Source organism: Triticum dicoccoides, chromosome 6A, assembly GCF_002162155.2.
Source record: "Triticum dicoccoides isolate Atlit2015 ecotype Zavitan chromosome 6A, WEW_v2.0, whole genome shotgun sequence".
NCBI classification, from domain to species: domain Eukaryota; kingdom Viridiplantae; phylum Streptophyta; class Magnoliopsida; order Poales; family Poaceae; genus Triticum; species Triticum dicoccoides.
In genome coordinates this window covers 192,084,880-192,098,000 of record NC_041390.1, presented here as the reverse complement: position 1 = coordinate 192,098,000, position 13,121 = coordinate 192,084,880, and the positions used below count along the sequence as shown (strand labels likewise).

General features: G+C 48.5%; 1 protein-coding gene across 1 annotated transcript; it reads left to right on the top strand.

Annotated features, from left to right (window-relative positions):
- Positions 1 to 10,967: 10,967 nt before the first annotated feature.
- LOC119316553 (transcription factor MYB44-like) lies at positions 10,968 to 12,280 on the top strand. Its single transcript, XM_037590877.1, has one exon. The coding sequence runs from the start codon at positions 11,124 to 11,126 to the stop codon at positions 12,018 to 12,020; it is 897 nt and encodes a 298-aa protein (XP_037446774.1). The 5' UTR covers positions 10,968 to 11,123; the 3' UTR covers positions 12,021 to 12,280.
- The last annotated feature ends 841 nt before the right edge of the window (positions 12,281 to 13,121 follow it).

The window sequence follows — 13,121 nt, the reverse complement described above, 5'->3', positions numbered from 1 at the left end:
AGGGGTGGATCACTGGACAGCGGTCAAGAACATCCTGAAATACTTGAAAAGGACTAAGGATATGTTTCTCATATATGGAGGTGACAAAGAGCTCATCGTAAAAGGTTACGTTGATGCAAGCTTTGACACTGATCCGGACGATTCTAAATCGCAAACCGGATACGTGTTTACATTAAACGGTGGAGCTGTCAGTTGGTGCAGTTCTAAACAAAGCGTTGTAGCGGGATCGACATGTGAAGCGGAGTACATAGCTGCTTCGGAAGCAGCAAATGAAGGAGTCTGGATGAAGGAGTTCATATCCGATCTGGGTGTCTTACCTAGTGCATCGGGTCCAATGAAAATCTTTTATGACAATACTGGTGCAATTGCCTTGGCAAAGGAATCCAGATTTCGCAAGAGAACCAAGCACATCAAGAGACGCTTCAATTCCATCCGGGAGACATAGAGATTTGCAAGATACATACGGATCTGAATATTGCAGACCCGTTGACTAAGCCTCTTCCACGAGCAAAACATGATCAGCACCAAGGCTCCATGGGTGTTAGAATCATTATTGTGAAATCTAGATTATTGACTCTAGTGCAAGTGGGAGACTGAAGGAAATATGCCCTAGAGGCAATAATAAAGTTATTATTTATTTCCTTATAATCATGATAAATGTTTATTATTCATGCTAGAATTGTATTAACCGGAAACATAATACATGTGTGAATACATAGACAAACAAAGTGTCACTAGTATGCCTCTACTTGACTAGCTCGTTAATCAAAGATGGTTATGTTTCCTAACCATGAACAATGAGTTGTTATTTGATTAACGGGATCACATCATTGAAGAGAATGATCTGATTGACATGACCCATTCCATTAGCTTAGCACCCGATCGTTTAGTATGTTGCTATTGCTTTCTTCATGACTTATACATGTTCCTATAACTATGAGATTATGCAACTCCCGTTTACCGGAGGAACACTTTGGGTACTACCAAACGTCACAACGTAACTGGGTGATTATAAAGGAGTACTACAGGTGTCTCCAAAGGTACATGTTGGGTTGGCGTATTTCGAGATTAGGTTTTGTCACTCCGATTGTCGGAGAGGTATCTCTGGGCCCTCTCGGTAATGCACATCACTTAAGCCTTGCAAGCATTGCAACTAAATGAGTTAGTTGCTGTGATGATGTATTACAGAACGAGTAAAGAGACTTGCCAGCAACGAGGTTGAACTAGGTATTGGAATACCGACGATCGAATCTCGGGCAAGTAACATACCGATGACAAAGGGAACGACGTATGTTGTTATGCGGTCTGACCGATAAAGATCTTCGTAGAATATGTAGGAGCCAATATGGGCATCCAGGTCCCGCTATTGGTTATTGACTGGAGACATGTCTCGGTCATGTCTACATTGTTCTCGAACCCGTAGGGTCCGCACGCTTAAGGTTACGGTGACAGCTATATTATGAGTTTATGCATTTTGATGTACCGAAGGTTGTTCGGAGTCCCGGATGTGATCACGGACATAACGAGGAGTCTCGAAATGGTCGAGACCTAAAGATTGATATATTGGAAGCCTATGTTTGGATATCGGAAGTGTTCCGGGTGAAATCGGGATTTTACCGGAGTACCGGGAGGTTACCGGAACCCCCCGGGAGCTAAATGGGCCATGATGGGCCTTAGTGGAAAAGAGAAGAGGCAGCCCTACATGGGCCGCGCGCCCCTCCCCTCCCTTGGTCCGAATTGGACAAGGAGAGGGGGCCGGCCCCTCTCTCTCTTTTCCCCCCTCCACAAGTCCTATTCCAACTAGGATTGGGGGGGGGGGGGAATCTTACTCCCAGAGGGAGTAGGACTCTCCTGGCGCGCCCTATGTGGCCGGCCAGCCTCCCCCCTTTTGGTCCTTTATATATTGAGGCAGAGGCACCCTAGAACACACAAATTGATCCAGGTGATCTATTCCTTAGCCGTGTGCGGCGCCCCCAGCCACCATAGTCCTCGATAATACTGTAGCGGAGTTTAGGCAAAGCCCTGCTGCTGTAGTGCATCAAGATCGTCACCACGCCGTCGTGCTGACGGAACTCTTCCCCGACACTTTGCTGGATCGGAGTCCAGGGATCGTCATCGAGCTGAACCTGTGCTCGAACTCGGAGGTGCCGTAGTTTCGGTGCTTGATTGGTCGGATCGTGAAGACATACGACTACATCAACCAAACGCTTCCGTTGTCGATCTACTAGGTATGTAGATCACACTCCCCCCTCGTTGCTATGCATCACATGATCTTGCGTGTGCGTAGGATTTTTTTTCAAAATTACTACGAAACCCAACAACATCATATACAACTCTTCTTCCAGAAATCCATTCAGGAATGCAGTCTTTACATCCATTTGCCAAATTTCATAATCATAAAATGTGGCAATTGCTAACATGATTCGGACGGACTTAAGCATCGCTACGGGTGAGAAGGTCTCATCGTAGTCAACTCCTTGAACTTGTCGAAAACCTTTTGCAACAAGTCGAGCTTTGTAGACAGTAACATTACCGTCAGCGTTTATCTTCTTCTTGAAGATCCATTTGTTCTCGATGGCTTGTCGATCATCGGGCAAGTCAACCAAAGTCCACACTTTGTTCTCATACATTGATCCCATCTCAGATTTCATGGCCTCAAGCCATTTTGCGGAATCTGGGCTCATCATCGCTTCCTCATAGTTCGTAGGTTCGTCATAGTCAAGTAACATGACCTCCAGAACTGGATTACCGTACCACTCTGGTGTGGATCTTGTTCTGGTTGACCTACGAGGTTCGGTAGTAACTTGATCTGAAGTTTCATGATCATAATCATTAGCTTCCTCACTAATTGGTGTAGATGTCACACGAACCGGTTTCTGTGATGAACTACTTTCCAATAAGGGAGCAGGTACAATTACCTCATCAAGTTCTACTTTCCTCCCACTCACTTCTTTTGAGAGAAACTCCTTCTTTAGGAAGGATCCATTCTTAGCAACGAATATCTTGCCTTCGGATCTGTCATAGAAGGTGTACCCAATAGTTTCCTTTGGGTATCCTATGAAGACACATTTCTCTTATTTGGATTCGAACTTATCAGGTTGAAGCTTTTTCACATAAGCATCGCAGCCCCAAACTTTAAGAAACGACAACTTTGGTTTCTTGCCAAACCATAGTTCATAAGGCATCGTCTCAACGGATTTTGATGGTGCCCTATTTAACGTGAATGCAGCCGTCTCTAAATTATAACCCCAAAACGATAGCGGTAAATCAGTAAGAGACATCATAGATCGCACCATATCTAGTAAAGTACGATTACGACGTTCGGACACACCATTACGCTGTGGTGTTCCGGGACGTGACTTGTGAAACTATTCCGCATTGTTTCAAATGTACGCCAAACTCGTAACTCAAATATTCTCCTCCACGATCAGATCATAGAAACTTTATTTTCTTGTTACGATGATTTTCCACTCCACTCTGAAATTCTTTGAACTTTTTAAATGTTTCAGACTTATGTTTCATTAAGTAGATATACCCGTATCTGCTTAAATCATTTGTCAAGGTGAGAAAATAACGATACCCGCCGCGAGCCTCAATATTCTCGGACCACATACATCAGTATGTATGATTTCCAACAAATCTGTTGCTCGCTCCATAGTTCCGGAGAATGACGTTTTAGTCATCTTGCCCATAAGGCATGGTTCGCAAGTACCAAGTGATTCATAATAAAGTGATTCCAAAAGTCCATCAGTATGGAGTTTCTTCATGCACTTTATACCAATATGACCCAAACGGCAGTGCCACAAATAAGTTGCACTATAATTATCAGCTCTGCATCTTTTGGCTTCAACATTATGAATATGTGTATCACTACTATCGAGATTCAACAAGGATAGACCACTCTTTAAGGCTGCATGACCATAAAAGATATTACTCATATAAATAGAACAACCATTATTCTCAGATTTAAATGAATAACAGTCCCGCATCAAACAAGATCCAGATATAATGTTCATGCTTAACGCTGGCACCAAATAACAATTATTTAGGTCCAAAACTAATCCCGAAGGTAGATGTAGAGGTAGCATGCCGATGGAGATCACATCGACTTTGGAACCATTGCCCACGCGCATCGTCACCTCGTCCTTAGCCAGTCTTCACTTAATCCGTAGTCCCTGTTTCGAGTTGCAAATATTAACAATAGAACCAGTATCAAATACCCAGGTGCTACTGCGAGCTCTAGTAAGGTACACATCAATAACATGTATATCACATATACCTTTGTTCACCTTGCCATCCTTCTTATCCGCCAAATACTTGGGGCAGTTCCGCTTCTAGTGACCAGTCTGTTTGTAGTAGAAGCACTCAGTCTCAGGCTTAGGTCCAGACTTGGGTTTCTTCTCCTGAGCAGCAACTTGTTTGTCGTTTTTTTTGAAGTTCTCCTTCTTCTTCCCTTTGCCCCATTTCTTGAAACTGGTGATTTTATTGACCATCAACACTTGATGCTCCTTCTTGATTTCTACCTCCGCAGCTTTTAGCATCGCGAAGAGCTCAGAAATTGTCTTATTCATCCCTTGCATATTATAGTTCATCATGAAGCTTTTGTAGCTTGATGGCAGTGATTGAAGAACTCTGTCAATGACACTGTCAACAGGAAGATTAACTCCTAGTTGAGTCAAGTGATTATGATACCCAGACATTTTGAGTATATGCTCACTGACAGAACTATTCTCCTCCATTTTGCAGCTATAGAATTTATTGGAGACTTCATATCTCTCAATCCAGGCATTTGCTTGAAATATTAACTTCAACTCCTGGAACATCGCATATGCTCCATACGTTCAAAATGTCGTTGAAGTCCTAGTTCTCAGCCGTAAAGTATGGCACACTGAACTATCGAGTAGTCATCAGCTTTACTCTGCCAAACGTTCTTAACGTTGTCAGCAACATCTGTAGCAGGCCTGGCACCCAACGGTGCTTCCAGAAATTAATTCTTCTGTGCAGCAATGAGGATAATCCTCAAGTTACGGACCCAGTCCGTGTAATTGCTATCATCATCTTTCAACTTTGCTTTCTCAAGGAACGCATTAAAATTCAACGGAACAACAGCACGGGCCATCTATCTACAACAACATAGATAAGAAAAATACTATCAGGTACTAAGTTCATGATAAATTTAAGTTCAATTAATCATATTACTTAAGAACTCCCACTTAGATAGACATCCCTATAATCATCTAAGTGATCACTTGATCAATATCAACTAAACCATAACCGATCATCACGTGAAATGGAGTAGTTTTTAATGGTGAACATCACTATGTTGATCATATCTACTATATGATTCACGCCCGACCTTTCGGTCTCAGTGTTCCGAGGCCATATCTGCATATGCTAGGCTCGTCAAGTTTAACCTGAGTATTCTGCGTGTGCAAATCTGGCTTGCATCCGTTGTAGACGGACGTAGAGCTTATCACACCCGATCATCACGTGGTGTCTCGGCACGATAAACTTTGGCAACGGTGCATACTCAGGAAGAACACTTTTATCTTGAAATTTAGTGAGAGATCGTCTTATAATGCTACCGTCAAACAAAGCAGAATAAGATGCATAAAAGATAAACATCACATGCAATCAATATAAGTGATATGATATGGCCATCATCATCTTGTGCTTGTGATCTCCATATCCGAAGCACCGTCATGATCACCATCGTCACCGGCGCGACACCTTGATCTCCATCGTAACATCGTTGTCGTCTCGCCAACTGTTGCTTCTACGACTATCGCTACCGCTTAGTGATAAAGTAAAGTAATTACAGTGCGATTCCATTGCATACAATAAAGCGACAACCATATGGCTCCTGCCAGTTGCCGATAACTCCGTTACAAAACATGATCATCTCATACAATAAATATAACATCATGTCTTGACCATATCACATCACAACATGCCCTGCAAAAACAAGTTAGACGTTCTCTACTTTGTTGCTGCAAGTTTTACGTGGCTGCTACGGGCTTAGGAAGAACCGTTCTTACCTACGCATCAAAACCACAACGATAGCTCATCAAGTTGGTGTTGCTTTAACCTCCTCAAGGACCGGGCGTAGCCACACTCGGTTCAACTAAAGTTGGAGAAACTGACACTCGCCAGCCACCTATGTGCAAAGCACCTCGGTAGAACCAGTCTCGCGTAAGCGTACGCGTAATGTCGGTCTGGGCCGCTTCATCCAACAATATCGCCGAACCAAAGTATGACATGCTGGTAAGCAGTATGACTTGTATCGTCCACAACTCACTTGTGTTCTACTCGTGCATATAAAATCTACGCATAAAACCAGGCTTGGATGCCACTGTTAGGTAACGTAGCAATTTCAAAAAAATTCTTACGCACACACAGGATCATGGTGATGCATAGCAATGAGAGGGGAGAGTGTTGTCCACGTATCCTCATAGACCGTTAAGTGGAAGCGTTATGACAACGCGGTTGATGTAGTCGTGCGTCTTCACGATCGACCGATCCTCAGTACCGAACATACGGCACCTCCGCGTTCAGCACACGTTCAGCTCGGTGAGACGGTGACGTCCCACGAACTAACGATCCAGTAGAGCTCGGGGAAGAGTTTCGTCAGCACGATGGTGTGGTAACAATGTTGATGAAGTTCTGCAGCAGGGCTTCGCCTAAACACCGCTACAGTATGACCGAGGTGGATTATGGTGGAGGGGGCATCACACACGGCTGAGAGAGATCTTTGTGATCAACTTGTGTGTCTAGAGGTTTCCCCTGCCCCTGTATATAAAGGAGCAAGGGGGAGGATGGCCGGCCCTTGTTGGCGCGCCTAGGAGGAGGAATCCTCCTCCTAGTCCTTTCCTACTCCTACTAGGAGGGGGAAAGGCAGGGAGAGAAAGAGAAGGAAAGGGGGGCGCCGCCCCCACTTCTCCTAGTCCAATTTGGACAGGGGGAAGGGGCGCGCTGCCTGCCCTAGGCCGGCCCCTCTCTCTTTCCCTTATGGCCTAACAAGGCCCATTAGTCCCAGGGGGGTTCTGGTAACCCCTCCGGTACTCCGGTAAAATCCCGATTTTACCCGGAACTATTTTGATGTCCAAATGTAGGCTTCCAATATATCAATCTTTATGTCTCAACCATTTCGAGACTCCTTGTCATGTCCGTGATCACATCCGGGACTCAGAACTACCTTCGGTACATCAAAACATATAAACTCATAAAACCGATCGTCATAGAACTTTAAGCGTGCGGACCCCACGGGTTCGAGAACTATGTAGACATGACCGAGACACGTCTCCGGTCAATAACCAATAGCGGAACCTGGATGCTCATATTGGTTCCTACATATTCTACGAAGATCTTTATCGGTCAACCCGCACAACATTATACGTTGTTCTCTTTGTCATCGGTATGTTACTTGTCCGAGATTCGATCGTCGGTATCTCAATACCTAGTTCAATCTCGTTATCGGCAAGTCTCTTTACTCGTTCCATAATACATCACCTCATAACTAACTCATTAGTTATCATGCTTGCAAAGCTTATAGTGATGTGTATTACCGAGACGGCCCAGAGATACCTCTCCGACAATCAGAGTGACAAATCCTAATCTTGATCTATGTCAATTCAACAAGTACCATTGGAGACACCTGTAGAGCACCTTTATAATCACCCAGTTATGTTATGACGTTTGGTAGCACACAAAGTGTTCCTCTGGTATTCGAGAGTTGCATAATCTCATAGCCATAAGAACATGTATAAGTCATTAAGAAAGCAATAGTAGTAAACAAACGATCAAGTGATAAGCTAACGGAATGGGTCAAGTCAATCACATCATTCTCCTAATGATGTGGTCCCATTGATCAAATAACAACTCATGTCTATGGTTAGGAAACTTAACCATCTTTGATCAATGAGCTAGTCAAGTAGAGCATACCAGTGACACTGTGTTTGTCTATGTATTCACACATGTATTATGTTTCCGGTTAATACAATTCTAGCATGAATAATAAACATTTATCATGAAATAAGGAAATAAACAATAACTTTATTATTGCCTCTAGGGCATATTTTCTTCAGCATCGGGCATCTACGAGGTGTTAATCTCATCACATGCTTGTTCATCCCCCCCATCGCCATCAACCGAGTCGTCGTCTGGGTGTTGTGTGCTGCTTGATGATGATCTCGTCCTCAACGTAGTAGGGACGGCGACATCGGTGGAGCGGCAGCCTAGTAGAGCATCCAGGCACATGCCCAAGACATCCTCCTCTATGAAATTGACATATCATGAAGTTAGGAGATATACCTCATAAATGTGTATGGAAAGCAAATTATCAAACGTCATACCTCAACAAAAGCTTTAAGCTTGTTGTACGACTCTTCACCTGAAGGGTACTTGAGTGCCTCGCCGGTGTCGTTGACATGCTTCGAGAGCTCGTTTTGCTGTTGCACACGATAGGACAAATCATTTTGGCACAATGTAGGCAAGCACGTAGATATAACAATAACTTACCACAAAGCGGATAGGTGGCGCCGATTCATACCGTCTACCATCTCTAATCAAACTGTTGTACTGCATATTGGCCATCCGTTTAAAATCTGGATTTTTGGGTTAATGTAATATGTCCCCTGGTTGAAAAGCAGGTGTGTTAAGTTGAGTACGTTCAACGGAAGGAAACCGCACGAGATAATTGTTAAATGCTTCGGGATTCGAAGGATAACCAGATCCACCAATCTTCGGCTAAGATCCGCGGCACTCGAGGGGGAGAGGGAGGGGTGAATTAAGGGGCGCCATGGTGGGGGAAAGAAACAGAGAGGAGGAAAGAACGAAGCAGATAGGAGAAGGTACACAGATAGGAGAAGGTACAGGCGACGATAAGTGAAGGGGTATGGCGCCCTAGGTCGGGGCGTCGTGGTACAAACCATGGCTCCCGGGGCCGCGGCGTCATGCACCCAAGGCCAGGCCAACGTGGCAGGCAGCGCTAACGAATATGACGCCTTTGACCGGGCGTTACGTAATCTAGCATGGCGCACCGGACGCGGGCATCATGCGGGTAGGGTCATTTTATGATTTTTTTGAAAAATGGTTTATTTTGTGCTGAATTTTGGCCAAAGCCAATTTTGTAGTTTTTCACACCAGCTCTTGTCCCCGACTCAAAATGGTTGCCAAACCTGGAGAGCAGCAGTAAACCATTTTCCAGATTACTATACGCCTTAACTCCGTGCAGCTATGATTACATCACGAGGAGAGCAAATAGGCGATGTAACTGCAATAATAAATCACAGCTCCCTCGTCATTTAGGCCTCTTTTGGTTCATAGGATAGAATTATCATAGAAATAAGAATTTTATAGGAAATGAGATGACATATATCTCCAATTCTATAAGTAGGAATAGAAAACAAGATGTCATTTGATTGACATTAAAGGAATTTTTTCATTGAGTCTAGGCTCTTTTTTATTTTTCTATGAAATGTGAAGGATAGGAATCAATCCTATGTAAGAATAGGAATCAATTCCGATGAACCAAAGGGCTTTAAAGAAATATTTTTTTATAAAAATTCTATCTTTTAGAATTCCTATGAAACAAAGGAGGCCCTAACAAGAGTGCAGATATTCCTGATATTCATCGGTGGCTGCCAGCGAGGCCAGCGGAGGCCGTACGGGGTACGACCCATGAAGGCAGGCGTCAGGGATAGCTGCTAGGCAGCGGCAGTGGAGCAGCGGCGTGCGTGAGGCGAGGGAGTGATGACTCAGCGCACGTACACGGAGACACCTGGGCCGCGGCGCTGAGCTGTGCCCATAACTGCCGTGCCTCCCCCCACGAAATCGCGCCGGTTTTCATTGCCCCGCCCCGAGAGATTGCGCTCCAGCCTGGCCTGGCCACCCCCCGCAAACCGCCGCGCCATCCCACCCCCTACGCTCCACCCTATCGCCTCCTCCGACCCCCCTGTCGTTTTCCCCTCGTAACCACAACCCAGCGCTTCCACGTGGTCCCGCCCCGAGCGCTGGCCCGCGCGTCAGCGACGGAGGCCACCGCGTCGGCGCGGTGGAGGATGGGTGGATCGGGAGGAGGCACGAACCGTCGCGCGCAGCGGTCGTACAGTCCGGCTTGTACGCATGTACGGGCGGGCCCCGCGACGGGCTGGACGGTTGCGATTCAGCTCGGGATGGGCTCCGGCCAGGGTACACGCCACTGTGCTGGCTGGGCCGTGCCGCACCGCTGCGTGCGTTCGCGTTCGCGCCCGCGTCGCCATCGCCATCCCCGCTCCAACTCCCGACTCCAAAGGGGGATGGACGCACAGCTGGATGGATCACCGATTCATGAATCTATCATCTTTCTATCTCCTGCTCATAAGCGCCAAAGCCTCAGCATTTCGCTTTTTCGCCAACCTTTACCCCGCGAGAGTACTAACGTGTTGCACGATGCGCATTGTAGCTGCCGGATGCAAAAAAACTTCTTATTCCTTTATATACAGAGGAAAAAAAACACAGAGGTTCATGTGGAGTATACGACCTGACCTGAGGCATGGTTGCCCACTTGCCCAGTGAGGGCTTGTACTGGGTCGGACCTGGTTCGGCGTGGTCGTACATGAACATGGAACGGCCGGTTCGGATATGTGAGCCCCGTTCCGCGAGCAGTCCAGCTATATTCGCCAGTTTTTAACGGCCTTCGTGGCATGGGGTTTGACGGTACGGAAGCCAGCCCTCCAATTCAAAATTCAAACCATGCGGCTCCGGGGGACCGCGAGCGGATTAACAACCAAACAACGGCCTCCATCACGCGCCCGTCCACCCGCCCGCTCTCCCCGCCAGGTGGGGCCGTGCAACCGCGGCCCCACCTGCCATTCTGTTATCGCAAACGACACCGCCTCCGAGCGTGAGGTGGCCCCTCGCTAGCTGTACCCCGGCGACCAGCTACCGGCCGCTCCTGCCCCGGCCTATATAAGCCCCCGCCTCCTCTTCCCCTTCCAATCACCATCGGAGTCCAGACGTCCTAATCACTAATCAATCGGGGAAGCACGCGCACCGCCACTACCACCGGAGTGTCTGCTCGTGAGGCCAAGGGGAGGGGAGGAGAGGAGAAGGTTTTTGGTTGTAGTGTGTGTGTTTCGCCGGCGATGGGGGCGGAGGCGAAGTGCGACAGGATAAAGGGTCCGTGGAGCCCCGAGGAGGACGAGGCGCTGCGGCGGCTGGTGGAGCGGCACGGGGCGCGGAACTGGACCGCGATCGGGAGGGGGATCCCCGGGCGGTCGGGCAAGTCGTGCCGCCTGCGGTGGTGCAACCAGCTCTCGCCGCAGGTGGAGCGCCGCCCCTTCACGGCGGAGGAGGACGCCGCCATCCTGCGTGCGCACGCGCGGCTCGGCAACCGCTGGGCTGCCATCGCGCGGCTCCTGCCCGGCCGCACCGACAACGCTGTGAAGAACCACTGGAACTCCTCGCTCAAGCGCAAGCTCGCCACCGCCACCGGCGGCGGCGCGGCGTGGGAGGAGGCCAGCGACTCCGGCGACTCCCCGCGGCCGTGCAAGCGCGCGAGCCCGGGGCCGGAGAGCCCCACCGGATCGGACCGCAGCGAGCTCAGCCACGGGAGCGGGCAGGTGTTCCGGCCCGTCCCGCGCCCCGGCGGGTTCGACGCCATCAGCGCGGACGTGAGGCCGCCTCCACCGCGCCAGGACGAGGATCCGATCACCTCTCTCTCGCTCTCGCTCCCCGGACTAGAGCACGGGTTCCACCACGACAGCGCCCGGAGCCACTTCCAGGAGCTCTCGCCATCGCCACGCTCGCCTTCTCCTCCACCGGCGCCGGCGCCCCAGCCGTCGTCCTCGTACCCGTTCAGCGGCGATCTGGTGGCGGCCATGCAGGAGATGATCCGCGCGGAGGTGTGCAAGTACATGTCCGGCGTGGGGCTCCCCGCCGGGTGCGGCGCCGGCGCCGTGGGCGAGGCGTGCATCCCGCAGCTCGTCGAGGGCGTGATGCGCGCCGCCGCGGAGCGGGTCGGCGTCATGACCCGCCAGTAATAAAAATAAAAACGCCAGTAGTAAAACCATCGGCCGTCCGCCTCCTCCCACGCCGCTAGATCTTGTGAAGTGTAGCGCTGAGCTGTAGTCGCTTTCTTTTCTGCTTCGTTCTGTTTGCGTTCCTGCTTTGGAGTCTGTTTATTCTTCGGCCTGCTCTGAAACAGAGCGGCTGCGAAGTCGGCAAGGGGGAAATGGAAAGAAAGAGAACGAAAAAATGTGTTAATTATATCATTGCTCCGCCCGAGGCTGTCATTTCGGTACAGGAATGAGATGATTGAGACCGGCGACGGGGAAATTTGGCAAATCATGTCCGCCTCTCCGCGGTCGATCTACGCGCCGAAATATAGCAGGTTCCGTTGATGGCTTGAGACTAGCATGTAGATGTAGCACCGGCATGCTCAGCCATCGCCAACCGTGGTTCTCTCTGAATCCTTGCTATAATCAAATCTGGTAAGCCCTTCCGTGTGTACTGCTGCTACCTCTGTGATCAAACCAAACATGGCGTCCAATGAGAATGCATGTACTACTGGAACGCACAATCTAGCCATGACGAAGGCTGGAGCGGAAACGACAAGCCCGAGCGGTTGTGTACCGTCCGCACGAACCATTCGAATCGAGCATTGCTGGGGACAGTACCACAAAAGTCGTAGCGGCAGCAACAGTTATGGACTGGCTCGCAGTTACGCGACTGCAGGACAGCAGGACTAGTGTGTGGCGTGGTGGTGACCGGCGACGGTCGTTGTTTCGCCAAGAAAAAACGCGTAGCGACATTTCACGGTTGGCGGTATTGATAGAGGGGGGAGGGGTAGCCAGCCGGGTAGGAAAAGCTTGCCGCTGGCTGTTCGCCGTAAATATCCCAGTGCAGAACAGCAAAGGATGCCCGCGAGAGCTGCGCAATCTGCTCCCCCAAGTTTTAATAGACGTAGGGATGGTTGTGCAGCACGCTCTGCCCACGGGTACATATGAACCCGCTTTTCAAAAATATACTTTTAACGCGTTTTGTAATGTCCAAAAATTATATACAAAATTTTATGCATGCATGTTTGCACAAGTATGTGCGCGGAACAAAGTTTTATGAAAATAGGTATTTTTATTTTGTCT

Excerpts from the sequence above, each read along its gene's own strand:
- LOC119316553 (XM_037590877.1), top strand. The coding sequence starts at position 11,124 with ATGGGGGCGGAGGCGAAGTGCGACAGGATAAAGGGTCCGTGGAGCCCC.